Genomic DNA, 24,559 nt, shown 5'->3' on the forward strand with positions numbered 1-24,559 from the left:
AGTCCATAAGGAGGCGGAGCTTCCAGAAATACCTTCCTGTGATTGGCTGTTGCGGGGAATACCAACACTCTTTTTATGAATAAAATTTAAACTAAGAAATAGGTCCTTGTGCACAACAACAAGGTTGTTGTGAAAAAGAACAACAATTTCTGTTTTGCACCTGACAGAACTCTCCATCTAACTGAATAATTTACTCGAATAAGAGGGCAGAGTAGTGTATCATTATTTGTGTCAAGGCAACCCCCAATAATAACGTCACAAGTTAGGTAGCCAGCCCATTTTTATATAACATGTTATATCCTGCAATATTTAACTATCACTTTATTAACACTTCACTTTTTTGGGTAAATTAAAGTTAAAGCAGAATTCCATAAGCAGGACTGGTGGGCTGAACTAAGATGATTTATTAAGTGGATGGAGCCTTTAGCTGATCCCTTCCTGTGATTGGCTGTTGTGTGAATGTCAACAAAGAGTTTCTACCAATGATATGCCACCATTTTATTTATTATGCACCCCATACTATCTTGTGGGCTGAGCTTGGAACCTCCTACCCGAGCATAACAACCCACCTTATGGGTTGCTGTTTGGCTATTTATAGTGCGTTGGAAAAAAAAACAGATGGCGTTAGTTGTATTTTGTAGGGTAATTTGTTATAGGTGTAATTTGATGTCAACAGATGGCGTAAGCTGTATCTTATGGCCACTGTTGACCAGCCAGTTGATAGTGTTCTCTTCTGCCGACAGATGGCATCAGCTGTGTTATTATTATTAAAATAATATTATTACATTAATAATAATGTATTATTATTACTTTAAACACCGATCTATACGTCTGGTAGCTTATAATAAGGTTTTATTCCATGCTGGTATTAGGTAACTAGAATTCTGTAATTACTTTTTTTATCTACTGTTGATCGAGGATATGTAAGACAAATGTAAGGTTTTGAGGCTAAGTAACAAAGATAGTTATACAAGATACGAGCCAGATGGTGTTGAGATTGCAAAAGGGATTATGATAAGAACTTAAGCCAAAAAATCAATGCATAAATATGAGGCTGGGATTTATTTCTCGAAAAGTTAGCAATAAAATACGCTTTCTAGTTCTTTATTTTTAAAATTAAGACCAGGGATTCTGTCTAACGAAGTTGCAAGCTAAAACACCGTTATCCTATAATGTTCATCTGTAGCTTGACCCTAAATACTCGTTTATTAAACGAATTTATTGTTAGAGTTCATTAGGAATCAACTTTTTTGAAGGCAGAGTTTCCAACAAATACCTTCCTGTGATTGGCTGTTGCGGGGAATGCCAACTCTTATATGAATAAAATGCAAAATAAGAAATACGTCCTTTTGCCCAATAACCTTGTTGTTGCACAAAAGAACAACAATTTCTGTTTTATGCAAAACAGAAATTTCCATCTAACTGAATAATGTAGACCAATAAGAGGGCGGAGGCATTGTATCTCCGATATTATTTGTGTGAGCCAACTCCCACTGATGACGTCACAAGCCAGGTAGCCAGCCCATGTTTCTGTAACACTCGTTACATCCTGCAGTATTTAATTATCACTACATTAATACTTTTAAATACTTAACATTTCACTTTTTAGGTAGATTAAAGTTGAAGCAGAATGTCATAAGCAAGGATGGTGTGCTGAATAAAGATGATTTATTACGTGGATGGAGCCTTTAGCTGATCCCTTCCTGTGATTGGCTGTTGTGTGAATGTCAACAAAGAATATCTACCAATGATATGCCATTTCTTATGCACCCCATACCATCTGTGGGCGGAGCTTAGAACTTCCTACCCGAGCACAACAACCCACCTTATGGGTTGCTGTTTGGCTATTTATAGTGCGTTGGAAAAAAAACAGATGGCGTTAGTTGTATTTTGTAGGATGATTTGTTATAAGTGTAATTTGATGTCAACAGATGGCGTAAGCTGTATCTTATGGCCACTGTTGAACAGCCAGTTGATAGTGGGTCGCCTGCTCACTCCGGTGGTTTGAGTCGGTTCTCACTACGTGAAGAGAGCCATGGGGAAGGCTCAGCGCAAGAGGGAATGGAAGCAGCTTTCGGACGAGGAGGGACGGTGGACCGATGTGCAGCAGGCACCAAAGAAAACTGCTATCGAGGCTTTACCACTTGCTTCTACCAGCAAGTCAGCGGACGTAATGGACCTAGAGAGGACAGCGTCAGTCATACACCAGCCAGTGTCAGTCAATGCTTCTCTGTCCACAACACAGCCGCAGGACGGCAGTGTGAGTCTGGAGAGGACACCGCCAGTTTCACGCCAGCCAGTGTCAGCCATTGTTCCTTTCTCCACAGCCCAGCCGCAGGACAGCAGTATGAGACAGGGGAGGACACCACCAGTCTCACACCAGACATCGCCAGCCTCTGCACATCTTCCAAAATTCAAGATCATGCAGACCGACCACTTTCCTACAGCATATGGAGTAGTAACGGCGATGGAAAAAGAACAACCAGAGCTCAAACTTTCCATTACAGTCAACCTGAAGGGAGAAATAATACTGACACCTCAAGACCAACAGACTGCACATTACTTAGAGAAGGTAAGAGTCCTGCAGGGGAAACCTGTGTGCTTGGTAAGGCTGGACCCTTCCGAATGACGCACACGAGTCGTGCTTTGGGGATACCCAGTCGACTTTCCCCTGGATCCAGTGCTAGAACACAAGCAAGTCCTGAATGCGGAACGTTGCCACACCAAAGTAGACAAGGCAGCGACGCGTCAGGTTCTGGTAACCGTCATGGGACATGTGCCAGAAACTTTCGGTCTTGGAAATTGGGGGACATACCGACAGAGGCCATACGTCCCGGAACCCCTACGCTGCTTCAGGTGTCAGAAATACGGCCACCATCAGTCACGCTGCACAGGACAGGAGAGATGCGGAGTGTGCAGCCTGAGACATCCCACCAAAGACTGTATAGCCAAGCACAAGGCAAACCAGACCACGACAGCCAAATGTCCAAATTGTGGAGGCAAACATCATGCCTGGAGCACAACCTGCTCTGCACGGAAACAAAAAGTGCAGACAGCTCAGGCCAGGGTCAACACACTGACCAGCAGTACATCCCCCAACACCAACGTCTGGAACACTCGTGCACAGCCACAACAGCCACCCGCTCTCACAGTGCAAAATTTCCCGAATCTGTTAATTCCGAATCAGACATTACGCGAAAGTGTTGCAGAAGTACAGCAAATGCAAAAGAGCAGCAAACACTTACTTTCGGAAACTACTCACCAGCTATACAGTTTTACCGAGGTCCAGCTGAAAACCATCGTGAAGATCATGGCAGAGACCATTATCAATTGCCTACAGATGACGCAGACCGCCTCACAGCAACAGACTCAAGACATCGCTTGTGTGATAATGGACAAGATCGTGCAGCAGACCACAGTTACACGAGAAATAGACAGTCTCCGACAGGATGGAGCACGAGAGGACAAACAACGCAACTTGGACATACTGACTACCGACACCAGTCGGATAGTCAAGACACCGGAACATCAACATTCACAAACGCAACTGCAAGAAGCAGTGTCCACCCACGATCGACAGACTCTTCCGACACGGGAGACAGACAACAACAGCCAATGCGGTCTGATATGCAGCAACGCCAACACAGACGTATTGAACAGCAGAGATGCACGGGTTCCACCAACACAAGAAACGGTCACGAGCATTCAATGCAGTCCGACTTGCAGCAATACCACCAACAAAGTGATGGACCACGGTTCTGCACGGATTCCAACAATGCCGGGGATGACCACGGATAATCCATGCAGTCCGACCTGCAGCACTTCCAACAACAAAGCGATGGACCACAGTTATGCACAGATTCCAACAACGTCGGGGTTGACCACGACCTGTCAATGCAGTCCGATTTGCAGCGATACGACTTGCGAGGCGGAGAATATAGAGGTCGATTCCGGGGAGGAGTTCTAGTAGAACAAGCAACACCAACCGAACCCGTCGTCTGGCCATTACGAATTCTGCAGTGGAACATACAAGGTCTTGGAAATAAAAAACACACACTTCAGGAGGCTGCAATCAGCGCGAAAGCAGATGTAATCGTTTTGGAAGAAACTCTTTTCCCAGCCACGAAATCCTTCAGATTAGCTGGATATCAGCACTATGTTCTACCGTATGAGCAGGGGAGACAAAGAGGATTAATGACCCTAGTCAGAAACACCATACCCAGCAAGAAAATAGACTCAGTTTCATGTGGGGATGGAGTAGAGGTATTAGCGGTTACAGTGAATATGGCTAATTTTGAGCTCCTCATATACAACGTCTACAAGCCCCCTAGACGTAAACTAGAAGCAGAGGCAGTGCTTGCCTTGGCCACGCAGGAAAATGTAATTATTGCTGGAGATTTTAATGCTCATCATCCCGAGTTAGGTTTAACTGGGCCAGCCAATGCAGATGGGCGCCATTTAGCTGCAGCTCTGCGAGAAGTACCTGAAATTACACTTCTCAACACTGGGGAACCCACTCACGTTCTAGGAGGTTCCCTTGATCTTACATTCATCTCAACAGCACTCCGGCAACAGGCGAAGTGGGAAGTAGACCCGGTGATCACCAGTGACCACTATGCTACTGTCACGACACTAAACCTGGCACGACCTCCTACACCACCTGCACGGCCTCGGTGGAATTTAGGAAAGGCCAATTGGAATGTATACCAAGAAGAACTTGAAAAATGGTATGCTACGTACACGCCACCTGAGGATTTGAACATACTCGAGACCAATCTGCAGGAAGCCGTTGCAGCTGCTGCAAACAAGGCTATTCCAATCATTATCGCAGGTAACACAAAACGAAAGAACTATTGGTTCTATAGTAATGAAGTTAAAGAACAGAACCACATAGTCAACATCTTCAGAAAACATCTAAAGAGAAACCCCACACCAGAAGGAAGAACTCTGCTACGAGCGGTGGTATCTGAAGCAAGACGAGTTTCTAGAGAAGTAAAGGAGGCAAGATGGTTTGAGTGGTGTCAAACTCTAAATGAACATAGTAGTCTTGGCAAGATATGGGGTCAGATTAAAACTATATCAGGTCGACCAGCCCGGCCACAGGCATGTATTCAACCATTGCAGGAGGCTGAGAGACTTGCTCTCCAATTTGCAGAAAGAACAGCTTCATATCAGCTTCCTGCAATGGTCCGACGGCAGCAAGAACAATTAAAACAAGAGAGGATGACAGTCATTCATGAGGGCATAGCTGTATATGACGAATGTGACTGTCCCTTCACCGAACAGGAACTAAGCAGAGCCAAAAAAGGTGGTAAGGACACTGCACCAGGTGCTGATAACATTACATACTCAATGATCGCACATGCAGGTCCTGCTGGAGAACGAGGAATATTGGACGTCATCAATGCATCTTGGCAGCAAGGCAAACTACCAACCTCTTGGAAGAAAGCAGACATCATACCGATTCCTAAGCCGAATGAACCTGGCAATTAGAGACCCATTTCATTAACATCATGCATTTGTAAAACTGCAGAACGGATGATCTTAAATAGGCTACTGTGGAAGACTGGAGACCTTCATAAACACATATTTGGCTTCACTAGAGGTGTAGGTACTGCCAACTGCATAGCAACATTACTAGGAACAGTTAACTCGGGTCCAGCTATAGTGGTCTTCCTTGATCTAGAAAAAACATTTGAACTTGCAAGCCCGCAAGCAATACTCCACACCTTAGTTAAAAAAGGTGTGAAGGGGAAAATGCTAGCATGGATTCAAGATTACCTAAGTCACAGGTATGCCAGAGTCAAGTTGCAAGGACAAGTGTCGGACTACCACTTGCACGAGAATGGGACTCCACAAGGAGGAGTCCTCAGTCCTAGTCTTTTTAACATCCTTATGGAAAACCTTGTTACCATGACCTTTACAGAAGGGGTTAAATTGCTAAGCTATGCTGATGATATAGCATTAGTCATTACAGGTCCTTCACTTCTAAATAAAGCTCAAGGTGCTTTAGATAAAGTGACATCTGAATGCAGTGTTTTAGGGCTAAAAATATCTGCACAGAAGTCTAAGGCGATGAGACTAGGTGGCAACACTCCAGACAGGCACCTACTCATTCAAGACATTAACCTTCAGTGGGTTACACAATATCGATATCTCGGAGTGTGGATTGATTTTAAAATGACATTCAATAAGCAAATTCAATATCTAAAGGAGAGAGCAAAGTCCCGAATGAATATAATGAGAGCAATCACAGGGTCCCGTCTAGGAGCGGGACACAGAGTGTTGAGAATGTTTTACATACACGCCGTTCGTTCCCTGGTTGATTATGCAGCACCTGCCTTACTCACTCTTTCTCCTGGTCAGTGGGCAAACGTTGAGGTTCTTCAAAATGATGCGTTGCGAATCATAACAGGTGCTCCCAGATGGACTAAAATACTGAACCTAAGACTAGAGACAAAGCTAACGTCGATTGAAATAAGGGTAAAGGGGATTGCTGCGTGCATGCTGACCAAGATATTGACTAGACCTAGAATCAGTTCACTTAAAGATATAATCACTGGAGCACTAACTCTGGACAGAAGAGCCTCCAATGGCAACAGGTGGACCCATTGTGCGATAAACACCATCAATACGTTCGATATGGCTAACACAGTCACTGAGAGGGGTGTCGACGACATACATGCAGACTTTGTTCTACAAGCCCCTTGGGAATCTCTGCCAGCAGACTTTAAGATTATGGCTCTTGAAGGAAAGAAGAACCAGTCACATCCTCATCTGCTACGTAACATTGCACAGATGCATATAGAGGCAAACATGGCATCCGACAGCTTCACTTACTTCACGGATGGGTCAGTCGACCAGCAGGGACAAGAAACCGGAGCTGCAGTTAAAGCAGGAAACTCTGTATATAGTTGGAGGCTCTCAAATGGGTGTTCGACTTTACAAACAGAGATGCTAGCCATTCAAAAGGCTTTGGAACATGCTCTTGCTGAACACCGGCAACATGTTATCATCCATACAGATTCGAGAACCGCCATTGAAACCTTGCAACAAGAACACATATGTGATAACATCCATCTGATCACAAATGTCTTGTCATTCATGCACACACTCAAACGACAAGGCCGACGGGTACTTATCAACTGGGTGCCAAGTCATGTGGGACTAATAGGAAATGACATTGCAGACGAAGCTGCAAAACTTGCTACTAAGAGGGGAAATGTAGACATTTACATACCACAGAGTCTATCCCAGATGAAGAAAGTAATTCGAAACAGAGCAATGCGAATGATGTACAGTGACCACACCACAGCAGTTGCAACATCAGGATCTGCGGGTTGGTACAAGAATTCAACCAACTACGAACCACTTAGTTTGATGAAAGGGGGCAGTAGAACAACAGAAGTGCACTTACATCGCATCAGGCTTGGATACCCATGTGCATGGGAAATAGGCTTACAGGTTCCGGAGGATGAGAGGAAATGTCAACACTGTGGAGGATTGCCCGACAGACCACTGGAACATTATCTAACAGTGTGCACAGTTACAAACCCGTTCAGATTTCACCTTAGATTCAACAGAGCAGAGGAAGTTGTTAAACACATATGGCAAAATCTTACTGAAGCGACCATACGAGTCTTGAATACTCATCCTCCGCCCAAGTAAAACAGAAACAAGCATCACTTAGTGGGCCAGCCAGAGGCTTAGGGCCCGCGCAGGATTATCCCTGCTAAAAAAAAAAAAAAAAAAAGTTGATAGTGTTCTCTTCTGCCGACAGATGGCATCAGCTGTATTATTTATTATTACTTCCGAATTCCTTTTTAAACACTGATCTACAAATCCCTTGGCTTTTGATAAGGTTTTATACTATTTATGATAAGTATTAGATAACTTTAGTTCCGCAATTACTTTTATTTATCAACTGTTCAGGATATTGAACAGGATATCAATATTTAAGATATTGATGGAGATTAAGCCACCCAAGAGGTCGCACGGGCATGAATAGCGCGTAAATACTGCTCTCGTAATATTATTCAGAGGGTGGGGGAACTATCAAGTGAAAGCGCCAAGCCATTACGACTATATAGCACTGGGAAGGGATCAGGATACGGATTTGGGATGGAACGGGGGAAAGGAATGGTGCCCAACCTCTTGGGCGGTCTGGGATTGAACGCGGACCTGTAGGAAACGAGACCGTCGCTCTACCGTCCAGCCCAAGTCGTTAAGCGTAATATTATTAAAACAACAATTTATGCATATAATAACAGCATTTCACACTAAAAATACTTGGATATATCGAAATTTGGTAGTGAATTCCAATTTAGGAATCTATGACTAAACTGTACTTTTTAATTATTTTTATGTACTTACTACTTATTATTAAATTATTAAGTACTTACTATAATAATTAAATAAATTATTTTATTTAATATTTAAATTAAATGATAAAATATTAGGTAATAATAAATCATTGTATAGGAGGACAGGCAGCCAGTGTATATACACATGTTAGGCTTATACCAAGGTCCCACAAAGGTGCCACAAAGGTGCCAAATTAAAGACTAGGTGCTGCCAAGTTCAAGTTCAAGAACTTGAACTGAGCTTGAACCAGTAGCGAACACAAGCCAGCGCATATGTATATTCGAAAGGGTTCGTATATATATATTCTTTTAAATTTTATATAGATTTAAAAAATCAAATCAAAATCAAATGTTTATTTAGGTAAGGTACATACATACAAGAGATTTTACAAAGAGTGATGGATTTATAGATAGGGCTAGTACATACAATGCCTAAAGCCACTATTACGCAAAGCGTTTCGGGCATGAAAAACTTAAATGACTAAAGCTTAATACTAATTGAGCATAAAGAGTAAAATGAAAACATGGAATGAAAACATAGCTGAAAAAGTAGCACAAATACAATTCTGTCGACAAACAGCGCTCTTTAAAAAAAAACAGACATTGGTTGACAATAGAGGGGTAAGGTAGGTTACAGGGAATTTATTAGGTATAGCTTCGTTTTTATCTTAAACTGGTTGAGAGAGGTACAGTCTTTAACATGGTTGGGAAGGTCATTCCACAATCTGGGTCCCCTGATTTATATTCTTTTAAGGTAAAGAAATTTACATTTAATTTGGAAATATATATTTGTCTTGATCTCAGTTAAATGCATTAAATAAAAAATGGCAACAGTTGCCAAAATCACATAATACGAAATGTAAACCCAGGTAAAGGGGGTTGCTAGGCTCGTTCATGCTAAGGCTTGTAGTTACACAACTGGTCGGGGTCCGCTTACACAACTGGTCGGGGTCCGCTTACACAACTGGTCGGGGTTCGCTTACACAACTGGTCGGGGTTCGCTTACACAACTGGTCGGGGTTCGGGGGTGCACAACAAACTACTACTCACTGGTTGAATATGGAATGCTTAATGAACTATCCACGTCTGGCGGCAAAAAATCAATATATATACTGTTAATACTGTATATATACGTAAATACTGTTAATAAAACAATTAACATCGTGTAGTGTACTCTATATATCAAAATATATTACTTTGAAACCCATATCATTCATTAAAAAAAATTGGGCTACTCTTATTACAAATCCGCTACTTTTAGCCCGTCAGCTCGCTACTTTCAGCAATTGAGATCTGGCAACCCTGGTTGCCATGGAGACAGCGTCCAGCTGGACCCCTCATGGCTGCCAGTCCACATCTCTCTGCCCAGGCTGACCCCACAAGCCGTGACTACGTTATGAATAACGGACAACAACTCTGCCCCAAATCCAAAAGCTGGCATTGGAATGACCACCGCGAAGAGCTGGTCAAAATTGGGTGAGGAATTGATGCAGTTAATCACTTATTGCACTCGGTAAAAGCCCGTGACAAAGCAAATCCATTATATATTTTTTTCCTTCGTCCTCCCCTTTACACTTCGGGGTGAAATTGAAATTGAAATAAGTTTATTGAGGTAAAATACACACAAAGGGATGAGGTAGCTCAAGTTATTCTCAACCCGTTCAGTACATCGTGTTATTACATACATAGACACACATCACAAGCAATAAACGTATTACCGAACATTCTGAGAGATGACCAGACCACACACTAGAAGGTGAAGGGACGACGACGTTTCGGTCCGTCCTGGACCATTCTCAAGTCCAGGGTACTTGAGAATGGACTTGAATCAAGTCTCATTGGACTTGAGAATGGCCCAGGACGGACCGAAACGTCGTCGTCCCTTTACCTTCTAGTGTGTGGTCTGGTCAACTTACTTTAGCCACGTTATTGTGACTCATCGCCTACATTCTGAGAGATAAACATATACATTTCCTCCTTTATACAAGTACAAGTAGTATGGTATCAGACGTACACACAAATACTTTTATGACCTAGTTATACTGTATAGACAATTTGCAAGAGACATGCAGATAATTCAACAAAAGATTACAGTCTTGGTGCAAAATTCTTGTATCTCTCAAGAATATCATCAACCTTTCCGTTGTGACACATCCAGGCTATTTGTTCAGGAACAGTCCTTATCTCAGTGTTTCTATATACATTAATCAACGGAAATCAAGAACATAATGGGCAAGGGTGTGAGACCTTAACATACCACATAGTTTACACTTCGTGTCATTATCATGAACACCTATCCCATATTCCCAGTAATATTTGTACCCAAGCCTAAGCCGCATGTACACAGAGTCACTCCAAGCATTTCTCCTTTTACCATAAGTGAAATGGGTGTTTTGACTCACATACATGTAGTGTTGCATGGTTTGACTTCTCTCATACACTTCGGGGTTGTGTTGTGTTACTTAAAACAAGTAACACATGTGAATACTTCACCTTCTAAAGGACCTATCTGCCTTTTCTGATCCTTTGTGGAATTCATGAAGATTCTTAGGCAATGTCGCAGTATAGGTATTTTCTGAGGTTGGAAGAAAACGCGCTCAGAGTGGGGACTTGTTTATTTTATAATAATAAATAATAAATTGATAATAAATAATAAATTAATAAATAATAAATTAATAATAAATAAATTATTATTATTATATAATATATAATAATAATAATAACAAACAGTATAATAATACGCAATAATTTTAATGTATCAAATAGCTAATTAGGGTGAATGATAAATAATTAGTGACTGTAATACATAACAATAAAGTAGTAAGTGAGGCAGCTGCGGCGTGAGAGAACAGAGGTCGTCTAGTCTGGGGGCAAGAGGCTTATATAAACTGGCTCGTTGCCGCGCAGCTTGGGCGGTTAGACGCATCTCCCAGACCTACGTTTTCTTCCCTCAGAAAACCTACCGCTTTTTTGGGGGGAAAAGCAGTGTTCTTTTCTTCCAGCTTTTCCCTGTCACCACGTTGCCCACCTTCCCTACCTTTCACCACCCTCTATGCCCTTCACCAGTTATCCTGCAAAGTTTGGTGAGGCTACCCTTAAGCGCCTCTTCCCCAACTTGGAACAAATAGACAAGCGTTCTCTTTTATATAGATTACTTTTGTTTCCATCAGTACCATGTATAATATGAGCTATATTACTGGGGAACTCTGTCTCCTTGACCAACTGTATCATCATTCCAATTCCTAAGCCTAATCAAGAGAATGCTTCCCGCTCCACCTCTATAATTGACTTTACAAAATATTGGAGAGGATGGTTCTAAACTATCTCCTCCATAGAATAAGAAAACCATGTTTTCCTCCATATACAATACAATACATATGAACGTATGAAAGGAGCGTGCAGCGTTCATTCCCACTTTCCCTACCCTGCACGTTGATAAATCCCATACCACTTTTTGTAATTATTCATAAATAGTTATACATTTATAACTGGCTTGGTTTATAAATTAAAATGTTAAATGTAACCGTAGCTCACTACAAATGTAAATTGCCTAGCTTAAAGCTCATTGGGGGTCCAGTACCTGAACCCTTTGTGACACTGAAAACAATTTTGCTACTCACTCGCAGGATGGGTATGGGGTCCACTACTGCCATAGGATGGGTATGGGGGTCCACAACCACCCATAAGATGGGTATGGGGTCCACTACCACCCACAGGATGGGGTATGGGGTCCACTACCGCCCACAGGATGGGTATGGGGCCCACTACCACCCACAGGATGGGTATGGGGCCCACTACCACCCACAGGATGGGTATGGGGCCCACTACCACCCACAGGATGGGTATGGGGTCAATTACCACCCACAGGATGGGTATGGGCCCACTACCACCCACAGGATGGGTATGGGCCCACTACCACCCACAGGATGGGTATGGGGTCTATTACCACCCACAGGATGGGTATGGGGTCCACTACCGCCCACAGGATGGGTATGGGCCCACTACCACCCACAGGATGGGTACGGGGCCCACTACCACCCACAGGATGGGTATGGGGTCCACTACCGCCCACAGGATGGGTATGGGGTCCATTACCACCCACAGGATGGGTATGGGCCCACTACCACCCACAGGATGGGTATGGGGTCCACTACCGCCCACAGGATGGGTATGGGGTCCATTACCGCCCACAGGATCGGTATGGGGTCCACTACCACCCACAGGATGGGTATGGGGTCCACTACCGCCCACAGGATGGGTATGGGGTCCACTACCGCCCACATGATGGGTATGGGGTCCACTACCGCCCACATGATGGGTATGGGGTCCACTACCTCCCACAGGATGGGTATGTGGTGCATAATAAACTAAACTTAACCCCGAAACGCTATGCGTATTAGTGGCTTTAGGTATTGTATGTACTAGCTTTATCTATAAATCCAACATTATGTTTGTTACTTCATTAATGTATGTACTTTTACCTGAATAAAAAGTTGAATTTGAATTTGAAAGTAACTGAAAATTGGTTGTCCCGTCAGACAAGATGGCCGGCCCGCCAGCCCGTCGGCGTCCTCGTCCACCTCCCGACGCTTCTCCATCCAGCTGGGCCAGAAGCACCCCAACAGGTAAGCCTGAGGACTCTATACCTCGAATGTTAACATTTCTTGTCGTTGCACACACATCAGGTCGTTGGGAAGTGTTAATGATGCTGTACTGAGGCGGGAAGCTGGCGGCCAAGTGGCTGGTGCCCTAAAGTGGGAATGATCGCCTCACGCTTCCTATTTCCTTCTCACTCCCTCCAGCCATGTTGCTCCCATTAAGCTAACACACATTTTGAAAACCTATATTGTGCAGAGAAGAGTTTAATAACGGGCATCACAGAGAATGATCAACATGGACAGTGATCCTAGCTCTTGCTACTCAAGACAACACCTTGAGGTTATCTTGAGATGATTTCGGGGCTGTAGTGTCCCCGCGGCCCGGTCCTCGACCAGGTCTCCACCCCCAGGAAGCAGCCCGTGACAGCTGACTAACACCCAGGTACCTATTTTACTGCTAGGTAACAGGGGCATAGGGGTGAAAGAAACTGCCCATTGTTTCTCGCCGGCGCCTGGGATCGAACCCAGGACCACAGGATCACAAGTCCAGTGTGCTGTCCGCTCGGCACCTAATAAACAAATTATCTAAATAATGACAAATAAAGGACAAAATACTGTGGCACTCCCTCTAGCACAGGTAAATACCTCGACTCACAATCGGGAATCCTGGACTCGAGACGTCAACGATTGGCCATGTTTCCTTTCACCTAATGCATCTAGCAGTAGATAGGTACGTGGGAGTTAGGCAACTGTTGTGGGGGGCATCATATGGGACGGTCAGTAGTTCCACCTTTGGGGGGGCGGGGGACCTTAATATAATTGTAACGCATATATAGGCTGGGTACAGGCTGCCTCTACCCTACCCTACCCTATAATTATCACCTTTAATTAAATATAGTTATAAGAGTTGATGTAAGTCCATTCTCACATATTCTCCAGACGGCCAGATTAACTTTGAATGATCATTGTGCCCAAGATGACCCGGTAAGGCAATCACCAAGGGAAAGCGCCAAGCCATTACCATTATTTAGTACTTGGAAGGTATCAGGATAAGGATTTGGGATGGGACGGGAGGGAAAGAATGGTGCCCAACCACTTAGACGGTCGGGGATTGAACGGCGACCTCCAAGAAGCGAGACCGTCGCTCTACCGTCCAGCCCAAGTGGTTGTAGCCAAGCTGACCAGAGTAATGTAGTTCTCTGGAAGTGTAATATGTCAATAAGATGTTGTTGTTGTTGATGGTGGTAAGGCAGCTGCAGGTGTCGAAGCGTCTGGTGGAGGCGGAGTATGGGCGGCTGGACCCGGAGGAGTGGGAGTCCCAGCCCTCGGCTCCCGTCACCTTCAGGCATTGTGTCAAGGTCGCCCTCCACCTCCAGGCCACTCAGACCACCTTCTCCAAGATGTTCCTAGACGTGGTCAGGCTGCCAAAGGTCAGTAACCATGTATTGTGAAGCACTTCACGCATTGGTCATCATGTACACCTTACAATTGGGCTCGGAATTGGTTAGGATAATGCAATATTTGCAATAATATATGTCTTGGGACCATTTTTTTTATTTATATATACAAGAGTTCTTACATTCTTGTAAAGCCACTAGTAAGCATAGCGTGCTATGCTTTGTTAATTTATTTGCTAAGGGGTTCATTTATTTATTTCTAAATAAATTAACATAAGGGTTATGCTAATTTAGTTAAGACAAGGGGCACACGCACAGGGGGACACAGAAACTGAGTACTCAGATGAGCCATAGAGAGAACCATTTCAGTGTCAGAGTAGTTAACAGGTGAAATGCATTAGGCAATGATGTGGTGGAGGCAGACTCTATACACAGTTTCAAATGTAAATATGATAGAGCCCAGTAGGCTCAGGAATCTGTACACCAGTTGATTGACAGTTGAGAGGCGGGACCAAAGAGCCAGAGCTTATCCCCAGCAAGCACAACTAGAGCAGCCTAAGCTACTCTACCCCTTTGAGATGTATTTCTTTCTTGTCTCAATAAACATACTTAAACTTGAGTACATGCAGGGCCTCGGGGGTCGTAGTGCTTAAGGTCTGGATTCGATTTCCGGCCGAGGAAGAAACAAATGGGCAGTTTTTTTCCTGTTGGCATTATTTACCTAGAAGCAAGAAGGTACTTGGGAGATAGACAGCTGCTACGGGATGCATTCTGATGATGTGTGTGTACTCACCTAATTGTGCTTGCGGGGGTTGAGCTTTGTCTCTTTGGTCCCGCCTCTCAACTGTCAATCAACTGGTGTACAGGTTCCTGAGCCTACTGGGCTCTATCATATCTACACTTGGAACTGTGTATGGAGTCAGCCTCCACCACATCATTGCCTAATGCATTCCATTTATTAACTACTCTGACACTGAAAAATTCTTTCTAACGTGTCTGTGGCTCATCTGGGTACTAAGTTTCCACCTGTGTCCTCTTGTACGTGTCCCACCCGTGCTGAAGAGTTTGTCTTTGTCCACTCTGTCAATTCCCCTGAGAATTTTGTAGGCGGTTATCATGTCTCCCCTTATTCTTCTGTTTTCCAGGGACGTGAGGTTCAGCTCATTTAGCCTTTCCTCGTAGCTCATTCCTCTTAGTTCCGGGACGATCCTGGTGGCATACCGCTGAATCTTCTCTAACTTTGTCTTGTGTTTAACTAGGTATGGAGTCCAGGCTGGCGCTGCATATTCCAAGATTGGTCTGACATAAGTGGTATACAGGGTCCTGAACGATTTCCGACCGATTTCCGGCTCTGTGTGTGTTTGATAGAGAGACATATGTGTAGTAGATTTAAAAGACGAAAAAGTAGATCGGTCAGAAAGGCAGGGGCCAAGAGCTAATAGCTAGATTTTGCAAGCACCAGTAGTAAGTACACACACACACACACCCACACACACACACACACACACACACACACACACACACACACACACACACACACACACACACATAAAACACATAAAGAAACTGGAGAAGGTTCAGAGGTTTGCGACGAGGCTTGTCCCAGAGCTACGAGGGATGGGATATGAAGAGCGGCTGAAGGAACTGAACCTTACGACACTAGAGAAAAGAAGGGAGAGAGGAGATATGATAGGGACATATAAAATACTCAGGGGAATTGACAAAGTGGAAATAGATCAAATGTTCACACGTAATAATAACAGAACGAGGGGACATGGGTGGAAACTGGAAACTCAGATGAGTCACAGAGATGTTAGGAAGTTTTCTTTTAGCGTGAGAGTAGTAGAAAAATGGAATGCACTTGGGGAACAGGTTGTGGAAGCAAATACTATTCATACTTTTAAAACTAGGTATGATAGGGAAATGGGACAGGAGTCATTGCTGAAAACAACCGATAGCTAGAAAGGCGGGATCCAAGAGTCAATGCTCGATCCTGCAAGCACATATAGGTGAGTACATATAGGTGAGTACACACACACACACACATGGGGGCCTCGTAGCCTGGTGGATAGCGCGCAGGACTTGTAATTCTGTGCCCCTGTTACCTAGCAGTAAATAGGTACCTGGGAGTTAGTCAGCTGTCACGGGCTGCTTCCTGGGGTGTGTGTGTGTGTGGTGTGGAAAAAAAAGTAGTTAGTAAACAGTTGATTGACAGTTGAGAGGCGGGCCGAAAGAGCAAAGCTCAACCCCCGCAAAACACAACTAGTAAACAACTAGTAAACACACACACACACAAAGAGCCAAAGCTCAACCCCCGCAAGCACAATTAGGTGAGTACACACACACACACACACACACACACACACACACACACACACACACACACACACACACACACAGCCTCGTAGCCTGGTGGATAGCGCGTAGGACTCGTAATTCTGTGGCGCGGGTTCGATTCCCGCACGAGGCAGAAACAAATGGGCAAAGTTTCTTTCACCCTAAGTGCCCCTGTTACCTAGCAGTAAATAGGTACCTGGGAGTTAGTCAGCTGTCACGGGCTGCTTCCTGGGGTGTGTGTGGTGTGAAAAAAAAGAAAAAAAAAGTAGTTAGTGTAGTTAGTAAACAGTTGATTGACAGTTGAGAGGCGGGCCGAAAGAGCAAAGCTCAACCCCCGTAAAAACACAACTAGTAAACACAACTAGTAAACACACACACAGGATGAGATTCAGTATATTACATGCTTGCAGGTCCCCCTAGATATAGAGGAGAGTCACCTGTTTTATTGCTATTACTCCGGCAGGTGCAGGAGCTCTTGCGGGGGCTGGTGGAGTACTTCCGCGAGCTGTTCCTGCAAGCGGACCTGATCCGTGGGATCGAACCCCCAGCCGTAGGGAACGCCAAGGTGCTGAAGGAACGCTGGAAGAAGCGCCTGGAGGGGGTCCTACAGCCCCTCGCTGCCACCTATGGTCAGGTCATTCTAGGTCACGGCCTCAACAACCTCCACCACATGAAGGTCAGTGTTCTCTGTCTCAGAGAGAAAATCGTTTAATCAAAGAGACTGTTGAGATATGCCCCGTGTATACTCATCAGGCAAAGTTGACTTTAGCCTGAAAACTGTATATGAGACAAGTGTTGTGAGCAGACAGTAGAGACAGAATAGGAGTGAGGGCCCACACCATCACTGTGAGTGAGGACCCACACCATCACTGTGAGTGAGGGCCCACACCATCACTGTGAGTGAGGACCCACACCACCACTGAGTGAGTTACCTCAGTGTCAACATGAGAGACTCACGGCACTCTTCACTTTATGAGGGACAAACTTCCATACTTTGAATATTTTCTTGTTTATGTTGCAATTATGTGCAAATATTTTTATTAATTTGTTTCAAAATTGTCCTTTAAAATAATTCAGTAGCTTATCGTTCATGGATGTTTGAACAATATTGTCAATCTGATTTTCCAGCGAGTGACGCGATATTATAGACTGTGCACATCCAATAATATTAATTTATTTGATCCAGCAGATTGCACATCTATAATTAATTTTTACCCTTTTAACTTAATTAAATCAGCCATGTTATAACATGTATATTTCCATTGTGTCCATTGCACTATCATCCCCCGGATGGGTACTAGAGCCACGACAACAGTTTACTGACCACCAGAGTATACCTTAGTACTGAACACCTCACCTGTGGTGTTCTACACCACAGGTGAGGTGTAGAACACCACAGGTGTCCCTATGTTCCCTGAGACCCCCCCCCCTCCCTAGGACAACTGCTGACATTCCTCGCCATGCAACCCACAACAGTTGCCTATCTCCCGGGTTCCTATTTACTGCTAGGTGAACAGCAGCATCAAGTGAATGGAAAAGTGCCCAACCGCTACTGGGCAATTTTGCAATAATGCAAATAATTGGAAAATACATGTAATCAACATACTAAATAGGTAATCAATATATATTAATGTCAGTCATCACATCCTGCCCTGGGAGTAAATCTGGGTCCCTTGAGTGTGAGCTGAGGACGTAGACTACTATGCTACAGGATGAATAAATATGAATAAGGCTGAATGAGGGCGTGATAGGTGAAAATCTTCTGAGAATAGCTATATTGCGTTATTATGACTTCATTATGTTTCTGATATATAGTGTCCTATGGATGTGTGTTTTGCTGCATGTCATAAGGAACCTTCAGGTTATATGTGTGTTGTGCCTAACAGCCAGAACCGCACTACTTGACCTAGCATGCAAGGTCCCATTTGCGTAGCAGGCCAAATGATTTTCGTTCTTTTCAAATATTTCTTTCCAGATTGGTTCTTTTCTAAAAATAATAATATGTTTTATTAGGAACATGAATTACTGTCTTAGTTATGTTAGGTTTGGATAGGTTAGGTTAGGTTTGATCAAATTTATTTGTTAATTTTGACTCAAATAACAAAATTGTAATCATACATAGCAAACTTTACCATTTCACAAAAAGAAATTTTTGAAAAATTAAATATTTCACGAAAATTGGACTTGTTAGGCAACTGTGGGTATTAGGTAGGATATATGCACTGACCGTGTGCTGGACGCAGCGAGGACGAAGCCTTCAGAGTTATGGAGCCCGAGACAACGAGATCTTCGAACGCTTATACGAGCTGGCGGAGTTGTTGGTGTGGATTGTGTTCCGCCGGAGGGACCGGCCGGTGATACACACTGAGGTGACGAGGCTCTTCAGGGGCAAGGTTGCCCTGGAGCACGAGGAGCAACAGCAGCAACAGCTGCAGCAGCTGCACTACCAGCATGGTGAGGACGGCTTCGGCCAGCGACCCTCCCGCTCGAAGAAAAAGACTCCCATATCAGGTACAAATCCAAGTTTCAATTATTTTCATTAACATCTTGATGCATATCCAGCCCGTCCTCATAAACAATGGCCAGATGCTCGTTAATCCAGCCGCCAACTTACCATTTTATGAATAAAAACCCATTACACACGACTCACAACTGATGAGGTTCGAACATTGCTTCGCTGACGACCTCTGTTCGAATCGCTTATTTGTAAATGCTTCAGCAATGTACTACAAATACAGATAATGTCCAATAGAACCTAACCTACTCCTAAATGTGTACAATATACTGACAAAATATTTTATATTTGAGAAAATTACTATTTTGTATGAACATGTTAAAATTAATGAATGCGACTTTGAGGTCGGCCGCTGGCTGACCCTGAGGAAAGCTTGTTGATGTCAAATCCAATCCCAAATGTTACTCATAAATGGTTGAACAGTTAGAATTAAGTTTACAATAAATCTCATTACAATATATCCATAAACCAATAATAATATTATACGTATCATTACAACTATATACTAACTTTAGGATTATTATTACAATAACGAGGATTATCATTGATGTGCAAAAGTGGCTCGTACATTAACTTGTGAAGTTCAGTTGCAAGGAAAACAAGAGTCACAGTGTCAACACTGGGGGCGGCGAGGTGTGAGAGACTACTGGAGTTATAGCCAGGGGTGGAGAGCTACCACTGTCCCTCACTCACACTGTACTGGTGCTGCAGGTGTAGTGTACGAGGGCTCGGGGCTGATGTGCAGGATGGTGCCCGACCTGCGGCTCACTGACAGCATGAGCGCCTGGCCCCACACCACCACCACGCCCCTCACCTACGTCTCCCAGTAAGTAATACTTTGACCGGACCACACACTAGAAGGTGAAGGGACGACCACGTTTCGGTCCGTCCTGGACCATTCTCAAGTCTATTGTGAGAATGGTCCAGGACGGACCGAAACGTGGTCATCCCTTCACCTTCTAGTGTGTGGTCTGGTCAAACTACTTCAGCCACGTTATTGTGACTCATCGCTTGCTTATTAAGTAATACTTCCCTGTTGTAGGTGTATAGAGGTCCCTTCTTACCCGACCTCCCCCACCCAGGGTGCAACCCACACGTGACTTGTGACCTGATAACATTTTGCATTAACATTTTTGTGACCTGATAACAACGCTGATAACATTTTACGGCTAGATGAACGGTGGCATGAGGTGAAAAGAAACGTTCATCTGCCCTGCCGTGGGAATCGAACCCGGGACTTTCCGGTTGTGAGCTACACTGACTGACTACCTTGCAACCTCTTGTTTTCCATATGTATTTATAGAAAAAGGACAAATAAGGTTAAATATTTTCTTTTATGATTGTTTCAAAGACTATTTGAGACCAAAATGGTCTTATTTCTAAATAGACAATGGCTTGTAGTATGTTGTTGTTGTTTCAGATTTAGCTACATGGTCATGGTACTTTAGCTACTGAGGACGAAGTGTCCATGTAGCATGGGCTATGGTGAGCCCGTAAACTTGTAGTAATAAGAGGGCGTATATAAGGGGCGGGTAGCCTAAGGCAACGCCCCCGACCATCCTAGCACATCATCTGGCAATACTGGCAAGTGGAGACGTGTGTGTTCGGTGTGAACACCGTTGATTGGTTGGCGGCTTCAACGCCTTACTCTTTATTGATAGCTGATTGGTTGGTGGCTTCAACGCCTTACTCTTTATTGATAGCTGATTGGTTAGCAGCCTCCCCTTCTCAGTCCGTATTGATAACTGATGTTAATTCTAATCTAATGACAACTTTTTTATATAGTTCACATATTTAGTGTATTAGTCCTACTATTTGGTCCCCAAATCTGCAGTTTGGAATCCCTGACAAAGTATTCTTTTTATGAAAGTTCGTAGTTACTTTTACATAGCCTTCCCGGCTTGGTGCCTTCTTTTGATAATTATTACCTCAGTGTATTCAATTACAATCGCAGCATGGTGAGGGCTCTCTGAGATTCGACATGGTCGTGTCCTACATTACTTTTCCAGCAATCAAGAAGGGTAAATTTTATGACAATGTAATGATAGTTTGGTCTAGACGATTAGCTTAAAGTCTATCAATTTTAAGGGTTACCAAGGACAATTTTCTAATGGTTTGAGAACACATCTTGTAGTAGTGATTGTCCGAGCATATGCTGCATCTTCCTTCTTGTTTGGGGTGTTTGTTTGTGTAATGACGACATTCAAAGCACTTGAAGCACGGCTTAAGCTTGAGGTGTCTCTTCCTGGGATCTGGGACGGTGTGAAAGTGATGTCGAATCATTTAAATACGTTTTCTCTGCTTCAGTAGCTTGATCAGCTGTTGCAAACGTGAGTTTGTGTTCATGGTTTATTGTCCCCTATTTTTATCATGTAGATTGTCAACGAATGATTTTCTTGACTGATCTGTTGCATGATGACGCCGTGGGCTTCTTCAGCTGACCAGGGATTGAATCTCTTAACTAACCTAATTCAGCCTAGCCTAAAGACGCAGCCTATCCTCCTGTTTTGGTAGTACTTATAGTGACGACGAGGATCATAGTACATATACAGACGTACAACGCAAATAGAAAGTAGAAATCGGTACTCTTGACTTTGGACAAACAGGAAAAGATTTATATATATATATATGTTGCAAAGACAAACTAAAATAACCAACCTTCCGAGGCCTAATACACGATATCTGAGGCATAAATATGTGTGCTATAATAAGCTTAGCAATATTTACGTTACTTTTTAGCTTTATTTTTTCGGACTATAAAGTGAATAGTACCAAATTCTACTATATAATTGCCTCGTACGTCAATCTTCGTACTATGGTCCACATAATTACGAAAACTACTATCTAAACAGGAGGATGGGTTGAAAGACGAACTTTCTTGCCTAGCTTAAAGACTAACATAATCTAGCTTAGCATAAAGATTAACCTAATCCAAAGATTAACATGGTACAGCCTACCCTTAAGACTAAACTAATCCAACTTAACCTAAAGACTAACCTAATCCAGCTTTGCCAAGAGATATATTACAGTTGAAATAATTAGAGGAGTAGTGTGCAAAACGCTTGCTAGGGTGGGCTATGTTCCAGCGAGGACTGGTGTCGTAAGTCCACTGCGGGCTCACCATAGCCCGTGCTACTTGCAACTTTTTGTTCCAGGTAGCGAATCTTAAACAACAACAACACTGGTGTCGTTGTGAGAACTAACATATTTTCCGGTGGTGCCGTGGGTGTAGGAGGGAGGAGGGCGCGGGCGGCCTGTGGGTGCTGGGGGCGCGGCGTGGAGACCTCAACGAGTACCTCGAACCTGCCGCCCAAGAAGTAGACCAGCTTAGTATACTTGACTGAACCTCACCACAACTGTCAACTCTTACGGGCTCACCATAGCCCGTGCTACTTGCAACTTTTTGTTCTGGGTGGCGAATCTTAAACAACAACTATCAACTCGTATTTAGAATTTGATATTTAGATTTTGCCCCTTGTGAACATTGGTCAAATGGTCGTTAATCCGGTAGCTTCATCTCCAGCTAATGAATGATAACTATTTTCTACACTATTCATAAATAATTGTTTAACTTTACTCAAACAGAGCTTAACCCCCCGCAAGCACAACTAGGTGAGAACACACACACACACACACACACACACACACACACACACACACACACACACACACACACACACACACACACACACACACACGCAAGGTGTTGGAGGCCTAAACCGTCAGTAGTTTCAAAGCGTTATACGACAAAGAGTACTGGGAAGACGGGACACCACGAGCGTAGCTCTCATCCTGTAACTACAGTTAAGTAATTACACTTGGGTAATTACATACACACATTCAAAGGTACATGAGGGTGAGTCCATTCACATACTTGCATGTACGTGAGTGTTGGACCATATACATTTTACATTTTCCGAGTATGAAAAATACTCAAACCTTTCTTCAGTGTATTAGAGTCCGGATATGTTTATATATTGTTACCTTTATTATTAAACAATAATAATAATATTCTTGTTATTATTATCCTCTTAAGGGTCAATATTGTAAACATCTCAGTATAAATTACGTAATAAGCATTTAAAATGGGGAATGTAATGTTTGCACCATTGTGGGAGTTAGCGGAGCTGGCCAGCCACCAGGGGCGCGGGCTGGCAGGTGCTGGCCAGCCACCAGGGGCGCGGGCTGGCAGGTGCTGGCCAGCCACCAGGGGCGCGGGCTGGCAGGTGCTGGCCAGCCACCAGGGGCGCGGGCTGGCAGGTGCTGGCCAGCCACCAGGGGCGCGGGCTGGCAGGTGCTGGCCAGCCACCAGGGGCGCGGGCTGGCAGGTGCTGGCCAGCCACCAGGGGCGCGGGCTGGCAGGTGCTGGCCAGCCACCAGGGGCGCGGGCTGGCAGGTGCTGGCCAGCCACCAGGGGCGCGGGCTGGTAGGTGATGACAGCTCTGCCTCCCACGATAACACACAGTGTGATTAATGACCAGCTTCATTTTCATCTTTCTCGCTAATGGCAACTTTGTTAATCACCACCGGAGATAACTATGCAAATTATCGTTATGTTAGTGTCCGCTGACGTGCTGTAGTTGTATGGTGGTTGATGTTCTGTGGTGGTGGATGTTCTGTGGTGGTGTGGTTGTGTATGTTCTGTGGTGGTGTGGTGGTGGATGTTCTGTGGTGGTGTGGTGGTGGATGTTCTGTGGTGGTGTGGTGGTGTATGTTCTGTGGTGGTGTGGTGGTGGATGTTCTGTGGTGGTGTGGTGGTGTATGTTCTGTGGTGGTGTGGTGGTGGATGTTCTGTGGTGGTGTGGTTGTGTATGTTCTGTGGTGGTGTGGTGGTGGATGTTCTGTGGTGGTGTGGTTGTGTATGTTCTGTGGTGGTGTGGTGGTGGATGTTCTGTGGTGGTGTGGTTGTGTATGTTCTGTGGTGGTGTGGTGGTGGTGGTGGATGTTCTGTGGTGGTGTGGTGGTGGATGTTCTGTGGTGGTGTGGTGGTGGATGTTCTGTGGTGGTGTGGTGGTGGATGTTCTGTGGTGGTGTGGTGGTGGATGTTCTGTGGTACTGGGGTGGTGGTGGATGTTCTGTGGTACTGGGGTGGTGGTGGATGTTCTGTGGTACTGGGGTGGGGTGGTGGTGGTGGATGTTCTGTGGTGGTGGTGGTGGATGTTCTGTGGTGGTGTGGTGGTGGATGTTCTGTGGTTATGTGGTGGTGGTGGTGGATGTTCTGTGGTACTGGGGTGGTGGTGGATGTTCTGTGGTACTGGGGTGGTGGTGGATGTTCTGTGGTACTGGGGTGGTGGTGGATGTTCTGTGGTACTGGGGTGGTGGTGGATGTTCTGTGGTACTGGGGTGGTG

At 44.3% G+C, this 24,559-nt stretch overlaps 1 protein-coding gene across 1 annotated transcript; it reads left to right on the forward strand.

The window, feature by feature from the left end:
• Positions 1-9,645: 9,645 nt before the first annotated feature.
• LOC123759872 (protein phosphatase 1 regulatory subunit 36-like) lies at positions 9,646-23,120 on the forward strand. Its single transcript, XM_045745122.2, has 7 exons — positions 9,646-9,839; positions 12,902-12,988; positions 14,211-14,391; positions 17,159-17,371; positions 18,939-19,206; positions 19,922-20,036; positions 22,446-23,120. Exons 1-7 carry the CDS (start codon positions 9,703-9,705, stop codon positions 22,552-22,554), a joined length of 1,110 nt encoding a protein of 369 aa, XP_045601078.2. The 5' UTR covers positions 9,646-9,702; the 3' UTR covers positions 22,555-23,120.
• The last annotated feature ends 1,439 nt before the right edge of the window (positions 23,121-24,559 follow it).

The sequence above is a fragment of the Procambarus clarkii genome, chromosome 8, assembly GCF_040958095.1.
Source record: "Procambarus clarkii isolate CNS0578487 chromosome 8, FALCON_Pclarkii_2.0, whole genome shotgun sequence".
Classification (NCBI taxonomy): domain Eukaryota; kingdom Metazoa; phylum Arthropoda; class Malacostraca; order Decapoda; family Cambaridae; genus Procambarus; species Procambarus clarkii.